Source organism: Antrostomus carolinensis, unplaced genomic scaffold, assembly GCF_000700745.2.
Source record: "Antrostomus carolinensis isolate BGI_N321 unplaced genomic scaffold, ASM70074v2 scaffold32312, whole genome shotgun sequence".
Taxonomy (NCBI): domain Eukaryota; kingdom Metazoa; phylum Chordata; class Aves; order Caprimulgiformes; family Caprimulgidae; genus Antrostomus; species Antrostomus carolinensis.
In genome coordinates, this window is record NW_010300751.1 from 1 (window position 1) to 18,763 (window position 18,763).

Sequence of the window (18,763 nt, forward strand, 5' to 3'; positions counted from 1 at the left end):
CCTTCTCCTCAGAGCTGCTCTCAATCCAGTCATTCCACAGTTTGTATTGATACCGGGGATTCCCCTGACCCATGTTCAGGACCTTGCACTTGGCCTTCTTGAACCTCATGAGATTCACATGTACCTGCTCCTCAAGCCTGTTAAGGTCCCTCTGGATGGCGTCCCTTTGCTATGGAGTCTCAATAACACCTTGGTTGGTCAAAGCTTGGTGTCATCTGCCAACTTGCTGAGGGTGCACTCAATCCCACTGTCTATATGGCAGTGATGAAGATATTAAATAGTAATGGTCCCAGTACGGACGCTTGTGGAACAACACGTAATACTGGTTTCTGCTTGGATGCTGAGCCATTGACTTTAACTCTTTGGATGTGGCCACCCAGCCAATTCCTTATCCATGTAATGGTCCAACTGTCAAACCCAAATCTCTCCAATTTAGAGGTAAGAATGTTATGGGGGACTATATCAAAGGTCTTACCGAAGTCTTGGAGAGCATTAGTGTTTTATGTTACTCTTTGTGCTATATCAACTATAGGATATACTATATCAATGTATTTATTAATATAGCAATTGCCCAGGGGGGTTGTGGAGTCTCCATCTCTGCAGATGTTCAAAACCCACCTGGATGCTTTCCTGTGCAAGCTGGTGTAGGGGAACCTGCTTTGGCAGGGGGGTTGGACTGGATGAGCTCCTGAGGTCCCTTCTAACCCCCACCATTCTGTGAGTCTGTAATATTAGTGTTGGTAATAACAGTAATATTTGTATATGGAATATTGGTAAAGTATATACTGTAGTATATATGATAGTATGGGCTGTAGTGTCACACATGCCTCTGGCTGAGGAGAGCCCACAGAGGAGTCCTTAGCTCCAGGTTTGGGATCCCAGATGTGCTGCAGATGTGAAGTGATGCTACTCTTGTCTAAAAAAGGAGACTAGAGAGGCTGTGCTGTAGGGAGGTGACTTTCCCTAGGTGTCTTTTTTTTTGGAAGTAGCTATAAGTGGTTTAGGGGGTTTTAGGAGGTGGTGTTGTTGAACTTTTAACTCTGGGGAAGAAGATTTGTTCTTGTGCTTAAGTTTTCCAGATGATTTGGTGTCCTGAGCTGGGCCTCACAGGTGCTGAGCTGCTGATGTGTGAGGATAACAGCATTTGTCCTCAACCTGCACACACCAAAGTGTATCCCTGGAGCAGATACATAGTATGAAATTCACTTTAGCAGCTGAAAAACACCCAGTTTGGATGCTGGTGTCAGAGGAAACCCTAACTGCATCCTAAAGGTCCTCATTGCACAGACAGAGTATCTGAAGCTGTAGGATATACTTGGCCATACATTGGGAAGATGCTCTGGAAGCTTTAGTGCTGCATAATTCAACTTAATCCGGTCATTAATTCCGCCTTTCTCCCCCAACTCCAAATCCATGCTGGGAGTCACCAGTGAGAGATGTCTTTTTATTATCATTCTTTTATTTTCCCCTTGCTTTCCCACTTGCATATACAGTACTTAAAAATGAGATCACCTTCACATCAGGCATGTACCATGTTTATTAACAGCAAAAAAAAAAAAGTATTATCTAGGCTTCACTCAAGATTGATTTACAGGATAAATAATTGTTTCAAATTACTTAAAAAAAACCCAAACCAAACAACAAAACCCCGAAGAATAAATTAATAACTTAAGTGATTAACTGTCCACAGTGATTTGAAAACTTAATAGCCATTCAAACAGTGACACCACAAGAAGACACGTACTGTACAGTTTGCCACAGATTACTCTTGTCCTTCCTTCTACAAATGGAAAAAAAGAAAATACTTCTCTTTAAGAACAATTCTAGGCTTTGAAACACACAAAACATCCCTGCCAATTGGCTGCCGACATGGCAACTTCAAAGCTGGGGCTCTGACCCCACCTCGCAGCAGGTTAAGAAACAAATGGAGAAAACTACCCTAATTTGGCTGGGTCCATTCCCACACAACGATGCCCAAAGTCAATGGGGACCTGTTGACTTCACCAAGGGCTGGGTTGAGGGGACATATCTACTCTAAAGGTTTGGTCCTAACTCTACAGGATTCATCGGCGGGCTCCTCATGGAGCCTAGGGTCCTGCTCCCTTCCCATCTCCGTGACGTTGCTTCAGCCATCAGGTCCAAAGGGCTCTCAAACAAAACGTGGTATTTTCAGGGTCAATGTGGCAGCAGAATGCTGAAACTGTGCAAATGAGATTTCCCCCACCCCTCTCCCCAAGGAGAAAATCCTGCCAAGTTTTCTTCCATGTTGGTAATTAAGGATGAGGCATTTTAATGAGTTTTGCAGAGCGGGATGTGCAGTGTCATGTGTGATGCTGGGCATGACAATGGGGTAGCACCACAGGCTGCCCGACCATTGCATGCAGACTCAAAACAGCTCTTTGCATTAACAAGATGTCAATTAATTACACTTTACAATGCACCTGTGAGGTGGGGAAATAAATAAATCTTCATTTTATAGACCAGAGAAAAAGCAGGATACAGAGTTCAAATGAACCTCCTCATCCCACCTGAAGATAAAGTGTGGTGTCACCCAAAGAACAACAACAAAAACGATCGTTTCTTGTCTCCTGATCTTGGGATACACCTCTCCCATATAGTCAACCCATTGGCCTACAAATTAATCAGTTATGTGTTAGCAATGGGCTGCATCAAAAATTAAGAGCCTGCTGATTGGAAGCAAGTCAATTGAGAAGACCTTTTAGCTCAAGAGGTGGAGCCACTTGGCCCAGCTTCTGCTCTGGATGGTGTTAAAATTTAGACACCATGTGCCAGGACCAGCTGGCTGTGGGTTGGCTGGGGGAGAGCTGTTTGGTGACACTTTGCTACATAACAACTTTTCTCAAGAGCAGCCACTGAAAGAGCAACCTGATTAACAGCACAACTCTAGGAGCTGCGAACAAAGAGATAAAATCGCGACTACAAAGATGAGACACCAAGGGCAAGCTGATAGAGGGATGAACTGCTCCAGGCCAAGGAGAAATCATGACCAAAAGGTGCACATCTTTACCTGCAAGAGCCTCATTAACAGTTGCAAGATAATTGTGTACCTCTGGGCAGGTTGGTGCTTTCTGGGCAGAGAAGATAGGCACATGAAGTCACCAGGGGCCCTAAACAAATCTATTGGCTCTTGTGATTTGATGCTGGAGTGGTCCCTCTGATTTTCTTGACAGCTCTTTAGTGGCCATATGTGTCCTCTGGCTGGAACCGGGGTTAGACTCTGCTCTTTGCTCTTCCTGTTACAAGTAGGGCTTCTCCATAGGCACAGCCCCACTACACCATCTCATCCAGACAACATCCCTTCAATGGGACACACAGTGAGGTTGAGTGTCAAATTTACACAGAACAGCAACATCACCAGGTGGGAAAACATCAACACAATGCAAACATGACTTGAGAAAACCATCCTCTTACTCTCCTTCTAGGTCAGGAAGATCAGACAGGTCTTAGGAGCTACTTAAACATCTTCCTACCAAAGTCCACCACCGCATAAGACCTGGGCATGGGCTCTACCCCTCCCAAGGAGTCACGTTCAATGGGTGGCCAATGTGAGGCAGCTCCTCCCTCTACGCTCAGGGGACTGGGATGCCAGGGTGTAGGACCTGGTGTGGGGCTACAGGGAGCTCTGGGTTGATGTTCCCTCACATGGAGGAGTCTCTGCTCAGACCCAGCAGCACAGGGTCTCAGGGTGAACTGGGGGGAAGAGATGTCTCTAGTCCTACCCATTGCTCCAAGCAGGGTCAGCTATGGAGTTGATCCAACCTGGTCTTGAAAGGTTCCAAGGGTGGAGGTGGCACTTTGCAGGACAACCTCTGAAGCTATGGCACTGCTGCCCCATGACCAACCCATGGGAGCCCCAGAGCAAGGTGCTTCCCAGCATGTCCAGGTCCCCACTACCTTTCTGGTAGGGCTTCTCCTGCTCAGCTCAGAGCTGGGTGTATGGACCAAGGCTCCCTGAAAGCCAGAACACTGAGGTATCATGTTGTTGGGTAGGATGACCCCCGCGAGAGTGAAGTGCCCTGGGTAAGTCCTGAGAGCGGTGGGAGCTTGCCTACCACCAGTACATGGCTTTTAGTGAGCAAAACCCCACTCCACAACCCACAAATCTTCTCTGACTTGAGACTCATGCCAAAGGAGCACATGGTGAGGACCAAGACTCAAATCTTGCTGACAGACTCCCCTGCCTCCTCTCTTCCTAACTCCAAGTTCCTTCATATATAACACTTGTCAGTGACTGGTCACCCTGGGTCCAAATTCATTCCAGTTATCCCCCAGTCAACCTAAATCTCAGTTCCAGCTCCAGATTTGGCCCTATCTGCCAGACCCTCAACTTTGCCCTGGCACAATCTACACTCTCATGCATTTTCTTTCTCCAACTTGAGACTAAACCTGAGCCTCACATCCATTTAGAGCTGAAAATGTATTTCCCACTGGACACTCAAATGTCATTTCAGAGTAAATCACCTTCAAGGCAGCTCGCACATCTCACCAGACAGAGGAACCATGAGCAGCAGTTGCAGGCTCATGGCAAGGGAAACACACTTTTGGAGACTTTAAAACCTTTAAAGAGTTTAAAACCATCAGCTTAGCCATTTAAAGCTCAGAGTGAGCTTTGAGCCATGGCCCTGGTACTTTATTAAACTAAATATTGAGGTGATGATGCTTGTCCCACAGACAACCCTTCTCCATGAGCACTCACACACACACATGTAAGCACCTCTCTTTTCTTAAATGGGACCACAGAGCTGAAGAGCAGCCTCTGACGTGAAGACTCAAGCCATTTTAATTGCAATTAAAATGAATCACTTGCAACGTTCTCAGCTTCCTAAAATACCTTTCTCTAACAAAAGAGTCAGTCATACTTGAGCATCCAAGTAGAAAGTGGATGTGATAAACTCAATGCCTTCAGGGCAAAGTTCTTGGCAGTCCGTGTAATTAAAGCAGCTGCTTTTCAATATGGTTTAAGACTAAATAGTGCACAAACATTAATCATCAGGGACTGCTGTAATCAGCTTGGCAACCGTCAGGAATGACTATTTCCACTGCAGTCATTGATTACTTAATGGCTTTCAGGAGAGGTTGATATAGTCATGTCTATACAGCAATGCAGAGAGTCTATGGGATGCTACTTAGTTTGGAGGGGTCACTTTCTTGGTGTCTAGAAGGGAAAAAAAAACAGAGGATATATCTGTTTCTGGGAAAACATAGGTCTCACTGCAAAGCAGAGAGGGACCAGCCACCAGCAGTTGCAAAATAGCTACTTTTGGGATGGTTTAGTCCTTGATCTGCCAAACTCAAAGTGCCAGTTAGTGGAGATGCTCATGAAAGGAAATCATCAAAACAGGGAGCTGATCCGGGGAAAAGAGCTATCCCATGCCACTACCTGCCCCATGAACAAATCTAGACATTGCTGGGATGTGGAGAAAAAGGACTAGTATCTCCAGTACCATGAAGGTCTTTCTAATCTTAATTGGTGCTGTGGATTAAATGTAGGAGTGGGCACTGGATGAATCTAGTCCCATCACAGAAGCATAGGGCATGGGCTCAGCAAAATGCATCCCAACCCATTGTGTTGTCTCCCAAACCACTGAACCATCAGAAATGACTACTGCTGCTGCTACTGCTACCACTTTCAGGGTACTTCTGCGACTTGTTGAGCTCCCCATCTCCCAGGTGGAGAAAAAGACTCAATCTGAGCATGGGCTATCACTTGATTTCTCCAGGTTTTTGGTTGGGTTCAAGATTTTTTTAGCCTGGAGCTGGGCTCAGTTTCATCTTGAGAATAGTTACATGGTTTTACTGAGAGAGACCCAAAGCAATAGAAAGATCTATTCCCAAAATTGGAGCTGAAATCCATCTCGGAGGTGGCTGCGTTTTAGTGTGAGAGGAGGAGAACAGCCCAATTTTGGCAGGGAAATACATCCAGCATGCATCATAACCCTTCTCCCCCAATTTCATCTTCCTTTGGGTCTGCCTAACAGTTTAGAGGATGAAATAGGAAAAAAAACCAGCTTCCCACTTGAGTTGCTTTTCGTTGTGGATGGGGAGCTCGCTCCCAGCTGGGTGAACACGTACTTCAGTAGGATCTGGGTGAGGCCCAATGTTTAGTTTCCCCTGAGATGCAGTGATGAAAGAGGCTATAGAAATACGAAGCACTGTCCTCTGGTCTTAATTTCATTATCTCACCCTGCAAGCGTGCAAGCCCCCAACGAGAGACAAAGACCCTTGCAGGCTGGAACACACTCCCCGACCTTCAGAAAGCAGGCTGTGCTCAATCTTCCCCTTCGGGTCCTTTTTTTCTGTTCTCCTAGATGATTATTAGTTTTACCATGAGAATTAGGATATTTGCTTCATTATTCCTGTAGAAGGCCAACACTTCAATGTCTTAAAAGGGTCGTCAGAGCTTTTCAATTAGTATTCTTCCCTTTCATGGCATTTGAGAAGAAAATATAAACTGGTGTTGGAAGTTCAAGACTTAGTTTACAAGCACGCAGCCCTTAAGGGACTGGCATCCTATCCCCATGTGTGTCACGTCTGGCTCTTTCCAACCTCAGATGAAGTTTAAACAAATATGTTCATGCTTAAGCATCAATAATCAATACAACTTGGTGACGTTCATAGAATCATAGAATCATAGAATAGATTGGGTTGGAAAAGACCTCTAAGATCATCAAGTCCAACCCCTGATCCAACTCCAATTACTATATCATGGCACTAAGGGCCACGTCCAATCTCTTTTTAAAAACCTCCAGGGATGGTGAATCCACCACCTCTCTGGGCAGGCCGTTCCAGTGCCTGATTACCCTTTCTGTAAAGAATTTCTTCCTAACATCTAACCTAAACCTCCCCTGGCAGAGCTGGAGCCCATGCCCCCTTGTCCTATTGTTGGTTGCCTGGGAGAAGAGACCAACCCCCACCTGGCTATAACCTCCCTTCAGGTAGTTGAAGAGAGTGATGAGGTCACCTCTAAGCCTTCTCTTCTCCAGACTAAACAACCCCAGCTCCCTCAGCCTCTCCTCATAGGACTTGTGCTCAAGTCCCTTCACCAGCCTCGTTGCTCTTCTCTGGACCCGCTCCAGCACCTCAATGTCCTTCCTGAACTGAGGAAGGGACATTGTTCAGAGCTGAACACAGTACTCAAGGTGTGGCCTCACTAACACAGAGTACAGGGGAAGGATCACTTCCCTGCTCCTGCTGGCCACACTGTTCTTGATGCAGGCGACGTTGGTGGAACATAGAGCTCATGGCGCTGGGAGGGGTTCAGCTTGCAGAAAGAATAGCTTCAGTTATTTAATAAATATTATTACCTAATCTTTCTAACGTCTCCTTCGTTTGGCTCTCAGTTTGCAGTCGAACTGTTTATTCATGTCAGCACTTGCTGTCTGGCAATCAGGCTGCTCCGTGGCAATCGTGAGTCTTTCCTGTTTTCATGAGATCATGAATTATTATCTCTGCAATAAACTGTCTCTTCTTTCTCTGCTCTCTGCACCCGGCAGCTGCTTGGGGAGTGATCCCAAAGCCTGGATGTGTCAAGGATGCTGGCAAGGAGTAACAGCAGATTCCCACCCATAATTAGAGCCTAGGGTCGTAACGTTAACAAGTCCCATTTCTGTGTAGAAGAAAGATTGCTGAAGATGTGGAGAAAATATCTAGTCCAGCCCTTTGTACCCACAACAAACCAACCATAATGCTACTTTAAAGCTAATACTGAAACACTTTGTCCTTACTCTCATGACCAGCCTCTTCCCAAGTCTAAGGTCTCGCCATCAACCAACATTCAATTACCCTACTCCTTTCCTCCACAATGCACCACACCAGACCTCCTCCCTCAAGACCAACCTCTGCAGAACAGCATCTGCCTTCTCCTGGTCCTACCAACAGCCTCCTACTCCCTCCTTGTCACTCATCCTTACACCAGTCCAGGTATACAGGGTCTACAGAGCCTCCCTGCTCTCCTCATACTCAATCACAGAGCTTCTCATGATGGCCACAGATGTAGGACTCTTACTCTATGGGCTTCTTCTGCTTTCACAAAGGGCAGATTTTGGTTCTTAGGGACAGATTCACAGGCAATTGGTTTCAGATAGGCAGTAGGTGAGGGCTTAAATTCTGCCATCCAAAGCCAACCTCTCCAGCCCATTGACTTTGGGAGATGCTGGAGAGCATCAACAGCAGAAGGCACCCCAACAAACTTGGCTGTTTCATGCATGCATGCATGTGTGTGAGCCTGTGCTGGCATGTATATATATCTATGATAGGGCAAGTTCTGGGCTTCAAAGTCATCTTGATGGGACAGACTGGATGCTCTTCAAGCTCTTGAAGGTTAACAACCACAATCAAAGCTATGGGGTTGTCCCACCAGGAGAATAGCCCTCAGAGGTTTTGAACATATTATTTACAAGAGATGGGACAACAAAAGTGATTTCAAAAGGAATAGTCCTTGCTCAGTTTTGGGATTGGGAGGAGGCAGAGAAGAGGGCAACCATAAGGCATGGGGAATCAGAGCTGGGGAATGATGTCCTAAGAGAGATGCTTCAAACCTGCATGGCACAGTTTGGGGGTACAGTATGGAAGAAGATGGGGAGAGATAATGCAGTGTTAGCACATACAGGGTGGCTTTCATAGCTGTAGGCAAAAGATGTGTAGGGTGAAACCTGGTATTGCTAAGTTGAAGTTCCTGGATAGTGCATCCAGCAGCTACAGCACAAACCTGGCCACCAAAGATAGTTGGTCTTTATCACTGGCAAACAGTAGCCGCCAAGTCTTCCCCTGAAATTAAGTTTCCTTCTGTCTTAAAAGAAAAAAAAAAAAGAAGACCCCCTCCACAGACAAAGTCTTAGAAATCCAGCCCAAGTGGAGCTGCCAGCCTGGTGGGACCTCACTCAGCTGGGGAAAACCACCAGGATATTTGCCTGTTTTACTTCCTGCCCCAGGTGCTACTGCTTCGTGCTCTTGGTGGGCTCTGAGGACTGCCGCACATCAGTCCACTCCTGCATGGTGCTCTGCAGCGCCTGCGTCTTCTCCTTGTCCACTTGCACATAGTCAACCTTCTCATCCGAGGCAACTGATGAGGTGGAGGGCTGTGGGGAGAAGAAATATGGCCACCGCCTGGTCACTCATCAGCTCCCTGCTTTTCCCTCTTGCTCCTTCCCACAGCAGCACTGTGGGGGCTGCAAATCCACCAGCACCTCCCCTTCTTTCTTGCAGACTCCATTGCTCATCACCCTCCCTCTAACTTCCCGAAGGGTCTTGGATGAATGATTTCAGTCTGCTTTACATCTTGCTTACATGAGATTGTGGTGCAATGGAAGAGTAGAAACAGCACCTGGGTCTCTATCTCCATGCTAACTCTGGGACTTGAATGTTTGGTTGCAAATGTCTTATCTAACTGCTGATATGGCAAATTCAGCTTTGCATCTTGCTCATTTTCACAGAATCACAGAATGTCAGGGATTGGAAGGGACCTCGAAAGATCATCCAGTCCAATCCCCCTGCCAGAGCAGGAACCTAAATGAGATCACACAGGAAGGCGTCCAGGTGGGTTTTGAATGTCTCCAGAGATGGAGACTCCACAACCTCCCTGGGCAGCCTGTTCCAGTGCTCCTTTCTTGTAAAGAACTCAAGAACTCTTGTAGATACACATAAAAATGCCAGTTCCATCCCTCTTCACTGTGCTGACTCTACACTGTTATGGCACTAGATAATTTCCATCCCCAAAACAACAGACATGTCTGCAGGTTCACCAAGGAGACCTGCTGTGGGAGGAGGAGATACTGATTCCTGTAGTTTCTTGAGTCTTGGAACTCTGTCTGCCTCTACAAGTACTTCAGAGAACCCCCAGCTGCCTGCAACTGGAGCCAGATGATGTTTTTTAATGGTCTAAAATTGCCTTTCCAGATTGGGATAGAATTTAAATTGGTAATACTCGCAGAAATATTGCTGAGCAGAAAGAAATGATCAAGGGACAACTGCCAAATAATACAAAGATCTAACCAGTGGGATGCTTTGCCTAGGAAACAAGGTGGTGGTTTAGAAAGTCCAGGCCAACTCACAGGTGGTTCCCACAAAGGTTTATACAATGCCTTGTCCTTCACCATCTACTCGCTCAGGCACTGCTTTGCTTGAGCCAGTCTCTCTGTCCCCCTCCCAGTTTGCTCAGGGTGGTACCCAACAGGACCTGCCTTTGGTCTCTCCTCAGCCCACTCTGTCACCCCTGGGTGTCCTCTTCATCTTGTTATGTTGTCTTGCTGGGGAGGTTGTGAAATCTCCATCATCTGAGACTTTAAAGCCTCATGTGTCACCTCTGAAGAGATGGTTTCCTTTGGATGTGGGGATGCCATGAGGTCCTCCCTTGCCCTATTTTCCTATGATTCACTTTAAGATGGTGTTTGTTTCCCCCATGTGCCACTTACCAGCCCTGCCCAGGGCTTTGGACCATGGTGTTGCCTATCTGCATAAAAACCCCTTAAAAATGCATCACTTTTAATCAGAAGTTTATTAAATCCCCTGTACCTTTCTGTGTGGCCCTGGCGAGCTTGGCTGGAAGTCCAGGGCTAGATAATCCACACTCCCCGAACTCTTTTTAGGTGCTGGGCTGTTGGTGCCACTAGGAACAGGAGAAGCAGAAATGGGGTTTTGCTAATGCAGGGAAGAGACAGGAGAGATAACAAGGATTAAAATGGGAAGAAACAAACAAAAAAGCCCCCAAACAAACAGGAATTAACACAAATCTGGCAATGAAATGCCTTGGTGGCACTTTTAAAAGAGGTCCTAGCCTGGAGGTGTCCACCTGCCTCTCTGGGACCAGGGTGTGCAGAACTGCCGGGGACTATCTATATTGTGTATCATGCTAACAAATATTTTAGGCTCATGCTCTTGATTTTATATATCAGAGCAGTTCTTCTGCCTTTGTTTTTATTCATGTGCCTGACATCAGACGCGGGCTTCAGCATTTCCCAGGAACCACACCTCAGCGAGGCCAGACCAGCTTTGGGATCTTCACTGATCACAGCCACGCTACACAGAGCCCAGGTTTCCTCTACCCCTTTAGTTACACAGCCTCAAAAATATGCTTCAAGCCAGCAACTTTGCAAAGAAAGACTCAATCCCCTCCCTGGAAGCAGTGCCACTCCCTGCTGCTGCTCTGATAGCCCTTGATCTCCACACAAACATGATGTCAGCAGCTATCAGGGGGAAAGAAAAACCTGAAAAAAATCAACTTAAATTAGGAAAATAGACTATGACAGTCCATAGACATTTTTATCCTCTCTTAATTCCTGGCAAAGTAGGTAATATATGTTCCTGCTCTCATGTAGAGTTAAAACCCCCATGAGATATGTCATTTTAGGAACGAAAGCCACTGTTTCGTGCATGTAGGGATGTACATGAGGATGAACACCACGTTCATCATCGTGCTATCTGAGCAATTCCATCTCATGAGCTAGGAATGTGTTTGCAGAGCTGGGGAACATATACGTCCTGCCAGGACTATATATCTTAGTTGTGGGGCCCTTACCATCGCCACGTAGTTCTCCTCGCTGTCTCCTGAGTCAGTGCTGGTGATGCTCTGGGAGGAGACAGGGCGACAGTATTGCAAAGAGCCGGCGTTGAAGGTCTGGCTGTAAGGACAAGGGTCAATGTGTTAATGATGGTTGCACGTGCTGCTTGTCCATCGCTGGGGAAGGATGGGAGAGGGCGGCATCTGCTGCCTTCAAACATCACCATGCTCAGATCTGGGGACTGGTCATGAAGAATGGCTGCTGGCACTGAGGTTCTCCTACCCTGACCTTCCCATGATTCAGAAATCACTGAGTTTCATCTTCTTGGGTTTTTTTTTCTTTCTAGGACTTTTTAATAACACCTTGCTTGCTCTGTACCCGTAACTCTCTCGCTATCAGCTACACAAATCACACCTCATGAATTCTTCCATCTCACAGGAAGTATTTAATTGTGGAGGATGCAGGGCCAACCTCAGTGGAGCTTCTCACCTCCAGCCTCACCACAGCTCCAGGATTTGTTTACCTTGCAGGGCTCTATCCAAATTTTTTGCTGGAAAACAAAACCTCTGAGGCATCATCTTGCTTTCAATTGGCCAAATTTAATTATACAGAATAACATAATGCAATCAGCGTCTGGCATTAAAGCTCGTGTCTTAAAAAGCTATTTGTTGCCTTGCAGTAAAGGCAGGGTCAGATGATTAACTGATAAGGGAAAAATCCATTAGCTTCTCTGGGGTTGGACATCTTGTCAATCAAACCCCGCTCGCTGTTTCCTGGTGCAGTGATTTCAGCACACAATGCTCATGCCCTGCAGTCAGTCTCCACACAATCCAATTTATGAGACGAGTCATAGCAGCCAAGCTTTGCTTCTGCCTTTCATTGGACAACATCAGACCATGAATTAGCAGCTAAACTGGAATTGTGTGAATCTTGTTATTTTTGGCTGGCAGATTTTGCTCTGAAGTGCTTTGGTTTCATTTTGCAGCCTTCCTTCAGGCTAGGCTTTGCTTTCAAGGCAATCAAAACACAGCTTGGTCAGACCCTGTGAGTGTCACCCTGTGTTTTGAGACTACAGCTGGGTTTTTGGGGGAGAGCTGGATGTGAAATCGTGCCCCGTGCCCCCAGTGTGACCAAGTTGGGGTGGCTCAGCTGGGTCATGGTGGGCCACAGGTCCTGTGTCAGAGCCACAGCCCTCCAGGAGTTGTCAGATCCCAGAAAGAGGAAATGTCTTCAAGTGATCTTAATTAGCTGCTTGGCCACACTCTGGACTTTCATGTGAAACCCCAACCTAAATGAATTTATCCTCCTACTACCAACTGTGATGTGGGGAATACAACTCTGGCTCTTACAACACTTGACTAAGCTCATGAGGGGTCCAAGAGAGGAGCTCCTCTGCTTCAGCAGCATCTGACGCAGATCCTAAGTCTGGCCATGATGTGACCAAGGAAACCCCTGAGCTCTGAATCCCCATGGTGTGGCAGGATATTTTAGGAAAGAATTACTCCATAAATGCCCCTCTTTCCAGGTGTCTCCTGCTGGTCCCTGATGCGGGTAGGGTGTTGGTCAAGGTGGAATTTCACCCCAGTGCAGATGTTTGCATGGCAGCTCCTATTTCTAAAATTGACAAAGAACACAATGAGGGCTGAAGGGATTATCCAGCTTTTGGGGAAATTTGGCTCCACATCCAAAGTCTGGGCTCATCTCTAGCTTGATTCAAAATAGCCCATGAAAAACATGCCCCTTCAACAAAAAGAGATGGTGGGCCAGAAGAAACCTCTGCAGCGAGCAGAGGCAGAAGGGCAGCTGACATCCCCCTTATACTCAGCCAGAGATGTTTAATCCATGGCAGAGGTGACAGGGTGGCTACATGTGGGCACCAGTGAGAGCGAGACCAGAGATCTTCTGTCAGAGCAAAGCAAGAATCCATACTCCAACCACTACTCACGTTGGCCTGGACCAGGATTTTGTGATTGGTGATTTGAAGGGAAGCTCATCGATGACAGTGTTATTCCTCAGGTCCAGCGGCGATGGCTTTACTGGGGAGGGGAAAAGACTTTATTCAGAGGCAGCACATTCCTACAATTCAACATCCATGACTGGCATGAGAGGGGACAGTCCCCAGAAACTTGCTGTTTGCTTCCCCTTCTGCTAATCAGTCCCCCAGCCCTCTGTGCTGATGAGGAAAATCCCCCAACCAAAATCTCTGCATTTATTTGTGCCAGATGTGAGGGAAAACAGTGAATTTCTCCCTCTGACCCACAGCCCCAAAGTGGATGGGTGGCCTCAAAAAAGGAATATGCTCCCCAGGCAATGGAGATCTGCTAAAAATGTCCAAACTCTGGGATATAATAAACCCATTAATTGGGGAGCTGTGATAAAGGGAGACTATAAGAAAAATGGAAACAAACCTTTTATCAGGGCCTCTAGTGATAGAACAAGGGGCAATGGCTTTAAACTAAGAGAGAGGAGATTTAGACTAGATAGAAGGAAGAAATTTTTTGATGAAACACTGGCACAGGTTGCCCAGAGAGGTGGAAGAAGCCCCATCTTTGGAAATATTCAAGGTCAGGTTGTATTGGGCCCTGAGCAACCTGATCTAGTTGAAAATGTCCCTGTTCATGGCAGGGGGCTTGGATTAGATGACCTTGAAAGGTCCCTTCCAACCCAAACCATTCTGTAATTCTATGATAACCTGGTACAAGACCAGGCTCTGACAGCCCTGAGCTGTCTCCAGCCAAAGTGTTTCCCCACAGGGAATGGGCAAGGACGTCTGCAGTGTAACATGAAAGCTCTTCTCATCACAAATGGTTCATTAGGTGGAAGAGAAGAGTGGGGATCTCCAGCCCTAGCCCTCACCTAGCATGTTGATGAAGTTTGGTGTTGATACCCTAATGATGGGAGCCTGATGACAGATGTAGTCTGGAGTTTTACAAGAATAGAAGGGAGGAAAGGTTTGCCCACAAACAACCATTCTTACCTTTCCGGTCGGGTTTGAGGTTGCGGTTGACTGGTGGGGGCTGGATTTCACTCAACCGTCTGTGGCACTGCGCCATGGCTCCTCCTTTATGAATGGGGAGGGTGGCCGAGGACAACCCCACCAGGTCAAAGTGATGCGGCCCAGGGCTCATGGGGATGTAAAGGTTTTGGGCATTGTCGTTGGCTTTCTCAGTGTGGATCAGGGGTGAGGAACCGGGGTTCATGGGGACATAGTTGTCCTCAGAGTCGGTGCTGTGGGAGCGGGCCACTTTTGCCTTGGCTTGCTGGGGGACAAGTGGGAGGACATGTTGTGAGTATCAGTCACTGTTCATCCCCATCCCATTATAAAACCTTTCATCTCATCATCACTGAACACACATTTGAGGTGGGACCAGCTCTAAAATCTCAGCAGAGAGGGAAGGGATGGTCTCTCCCCTCCTCGGCCATCAGTTTGCACTGAGAGGGTTTACCTCCACTGCTTTCCAAGACATTGCAACATCATGAGTTCAGGGAAAGGTCTTAATCTCCCAGATTTGAGCCTCTTCTCATGATCAGAGGGAGCTGCAGAAGCATGCTTAACTTGGAAAGTAATTTTTCTCTGGGCTCTGGCCATGATTAAAATGCAATACAAAAGGCTGCTTTAATGTCATTTCCAACTCAGGAAGTCTTAGAAAGTGCACAAAAGAGGCTGTTCTGGCAACATGTCAAAATTCAGCTCAGCAGCACCCCAGGCTTTCAGGAAGGAACCAAACTCCTGGGCACTTTTTTTGGGTCAAAGCTCTAGTCAGATACCCTCTCTGGAAGTACCCAAAGTCAAGCTCTGCATGCAGTGCTGGGTCAGGTGGTTGTTCTTCCACCTCTACCCTGAAGGTCACCATGGTTTTAATTAAAATCAGTAATAAAACCCCTCTTGACTTAACTCTGCAGGACTGGGCTGTGAGGTCCAACCTGGAACCTACTTGTCCCTGAATCTCTAACGTGCACACGGTGCCTATAGTGTGGTGGCCAACACCAAGGCAAACTCACCAGGTAGGAGTTGTACCCGTCGTTCATCGACTCAACCGACTGCACAGCGCTGCCAACCCCATGCTGGGGGTATTCATACGTCTCGCAAGAAGAAGCTGCAACACAACCACAAATGCACAATGTGTCCCAACTCAACTGCTAATAAAAGGGGCCCTTGAAAATAAAATCCAGGTATGGGGGGAACAGTATCCTTGATAATTGAGACATTGGTGTGAAGACATGGTCACAGACTCCCTGCTATGTTCCCTCACAATTAGCATCTCTCTGAGGTGTCAAAGCAACTGCACGTGCCACATGGACCTAACCTGGTTCTGTCAAAGTGCTGCAAAATCCCAGGGGTAAAGACAGCAGATAAGGTAGATCACAGTGACAAAACTGGGTTAAGGGAGAGATCCATTACAGCTCGCTCAGGAGATGTAAAACCTCTGCTAAGGGGAGGATGGGGTGAGGATGGGGTGCTAAGCTCCTAAACTGGTCTATCTACTGCTGAACATGGGTCTTATCTCAGCCCAAATTTTGGTATTTAGGTAGAAGGAGATGGAAGAAGAATTTCAGGCAGCTGTGGGTATCATTTATTGTATGTTTTCTCTCCAACTGCCCCTTCTAAGTTATTTGGCAACTATCCCATCCTAGGCACAAGGTTTGGAAAGGGTACGCTCATCCATGGCCCATCCATGGTCAATGGGAAGGGCAGCTCTGCTGCACTGGAGATGTTGGGTGTTGGAGGTGTGCAAAGTTATGCCCCTCTCTGGTGAATAAAACCAAGGCAGCTCTAGGATGAAATATGTTCTGATAAACCTGGTTATGAATTAAAGTAAAAGCAAGATAAAAATGGCTGAAATCACCAAAATTTGGTGAAGGGCTGCATGGACAAGCAGGTTGTATTGGTTCAAGACACAACACAACCAAGAGCCAGCTGAGAAGCTCCAATGGCCAGAGCCCTGGGGATGCCTCTCCCTGCCTGCTGCATACAAAAACCAGGGCCAGATCCTGACTGGGGAGAGCCTCTTTGTGTTCAACCCCGTGGTTGATGCCAACATCTACTCCAGCCCTACCACAATCCAGTGGTACTGACCCATCCAGAGCTACTAGATGGGACTAAATCACCCTCCAACTCCCCACCTCCAAATTCACCTCGGTGCAGCCTGCTGTTTTCCACTGCTGGCAGCGTGTTTCTCCGGGGAATGGTGGCTGCCATGGGGGCCAGCCCTAAGTTTTCACCAGGCTGGGGCCACTGGGGTGGGCTACCCCACCGTGGCTCCATCTGCCCAGGTTTTGGAGGCCGTGGGGGTGGTGCTGCAGGTGAGTCGCTGGCGGCCACAGCAAGAGTGTTGTGGTTCTTGTCCAGTGTAAATGTCCTGGGGATCTGGTAGATGGAGAGTGGGGTGGCAGGGATGTCATAGGAGTCCGTGGAAAGCTCCCCAAACTCCTTGCATAGAGTGTTGTTGGGAGTCTTGTAGGTGTAGACCTCCTCATTATCCGTTTCGGAGCTGGTGAGGCTTGACTTGGGGTGGGTGTAGGAACCAAAGGCGCGTGGGAGGTCGTAGGCACCATCCCTGAACTCCGAGTTGTGCCGACTGGGTTTTGGCAGGCTGTAAAAGCCATGGAGCTGCCCGCTGACCCCGTTCACACAGTGCCCATTGCCCTGTGAGAGCTTCTGGACCGCTGTGTCACTTCGCATGAAGAAGGCAGACCTCGTGGCTTGGGAAAAGCTGGCACTCCTGCAGAGGAAGAGGAAAAGAGGGCTGAGATGGGTGGAGAACCAGTTCTGGGGTGCACCAAGCTCTGCTCACCCTGTTTATCACCTTCCTGACCCACACTACCCAATCCCAGGGCAATGGGAACATCTCAGACCCTTCCAAACATGACCACAACCCATTTTGTCCTGAAAAACACCTTCAAAATGACCCTGTCTCAGGTGGGAGTGCAGAGCTCCATGGCAGGGCTATGGGGAGGAATGAGCCTTTTATTCCAAAAGAGGAATTTTCACATCAGCTGTCAGCAACCCAAGACATGGCTGAAAGCACTACCCCATCAGCATCACCATCGCCATCATGCATGGGTCACCCATCCACAGTGCAGGAGGGAGGTTTACTCTCACCTCTGCCTTGCAAAAGTGTTTGAGAGAAACTGGAAAAATTCCTGACATGGATTATTTCAAAGCTCCCAGCCATGCCACCACCCTTCCCTCTTGCAGGGCAAGCCCTGGGGAGGTGAGGACACTCCCCAGTTGGATTTTTGGGTTTGTAGCCCTGATCTGCAAGGGGGGAGGAATGAACCTCAGGGTTGAATTCAGATATATAAAAGCCCTCAAGTGCCCTGAGTTGAGCAGGACAGTGTGGTCATTAGGTCCCTGCCTTGCTAATGACTCCTTGGTTTGTATTGTGGTCATGCCCAGGGACACCAGTCAGGACAGAGGGCAAGCATTGAGCAGACCTTGGTCCTTTAATGACTACTCATTAGCCACTGCTCCTCTGCCAATTCCCTCTGAGGTGTTTCATCTCCTGTTTTATCCCTCCTGCTGCTTTGTTTGTCAATGCTCCAATGTTGCAGAAGATGATAAGCCTCATGGGCTTGGCTTTCTGCACCCCTAACCCCAGCAGATGACATTTTCTCAAGTTTGGGAACTCTTGAATTGGCCACTTGGACTTTTGTCTCCTACTGCATCAATCCCCATCCCACTAGACTCGGGGAAATGTGAGCATCATTGTGGAAGTGCTGGGACATGAAGGCGAGACACAACAGAGCTGAGTGTGGGTGATGATGATGCCTTCCCCTGATCTGGCTGAAGCAGCATGGAAGAAGAAAATATGGCAAAGATCCAAAAAAGGTTTACCCTGCCATGAAGAGCTAATGCATGCATGCCAGGAGAAGGTGACAGGTAGTCTTCAGCTGGCTCTATTTGCTGACAGAGGTATAACCACACATGGGTCAGGTGTTTAGGGACCATACGCTCACAACCAGAAAGGATTCATCTCCCCACGGAGAAGACTCCTGCCCAGTATCAATCATTGCACTGGGAAAAAGTGAAATGGTTACGTGAGGGGTTTCCAGTTGTGGCAAATCACAGAGGAAGTGCCAGTCCTATGGGAAAAGTTGGGAGATGCTGCTTTACACCATTCCCGTGGGGTTGATGCTCTGCAGGGACAAGAGGGACTCTGTTTCATGGAGCCAGCACGAGATGGCGCTCAGAAATAGGACTTATTTGGGGAAAAAACCAAGTGATGCTGTGATAAATTCCTGCT

General features: G+C 47.5%; 1 protein-coding gene across 1 annotated transcript in view; it reads right to left on the reverse strand.

Annotated features, from left to right (window-relative positions):
* Positions 1-8,464: 8,464 nt before the first annotated feature.
* LOC104521291 (GRB2-associated-binding protein 2) overlaps positions 8,465-18,763 on the reverse strand; it is a gene marked incomplete at its 5' end in the record, with an annotated part of 12,566 nt that continues 2,267 nt past the window's right edge. Inside the window, 7 exons of the mRNA XM_010163236.1 lie at positions 8,465-9,098; positions 10,531-10,656; positions 11,534-11,636; positions 13,462-13,552; positions 14,494-14,776; positions 15,519-15,613; positions 16,653-17,239. Of these exons, the coding sequence (XP_010161538.1) occupies positions 8,955-9,098; positions 10,531-10,656; positions 11,534-11,636; positions 13,462-13,552; positions 14,494-14,776; positions 15,519-15,613; positions 16,653-17,239 (1,429 nt within the window). The remainder of the gene's footprint in view (positions 9,099-10,530; positions 10,657-11,533; positions 11,637-13,461; positions 13,553-14,493; positions 14,777-15,518; positions 15,614-16,652; positions 17,240-18,763) is intronic.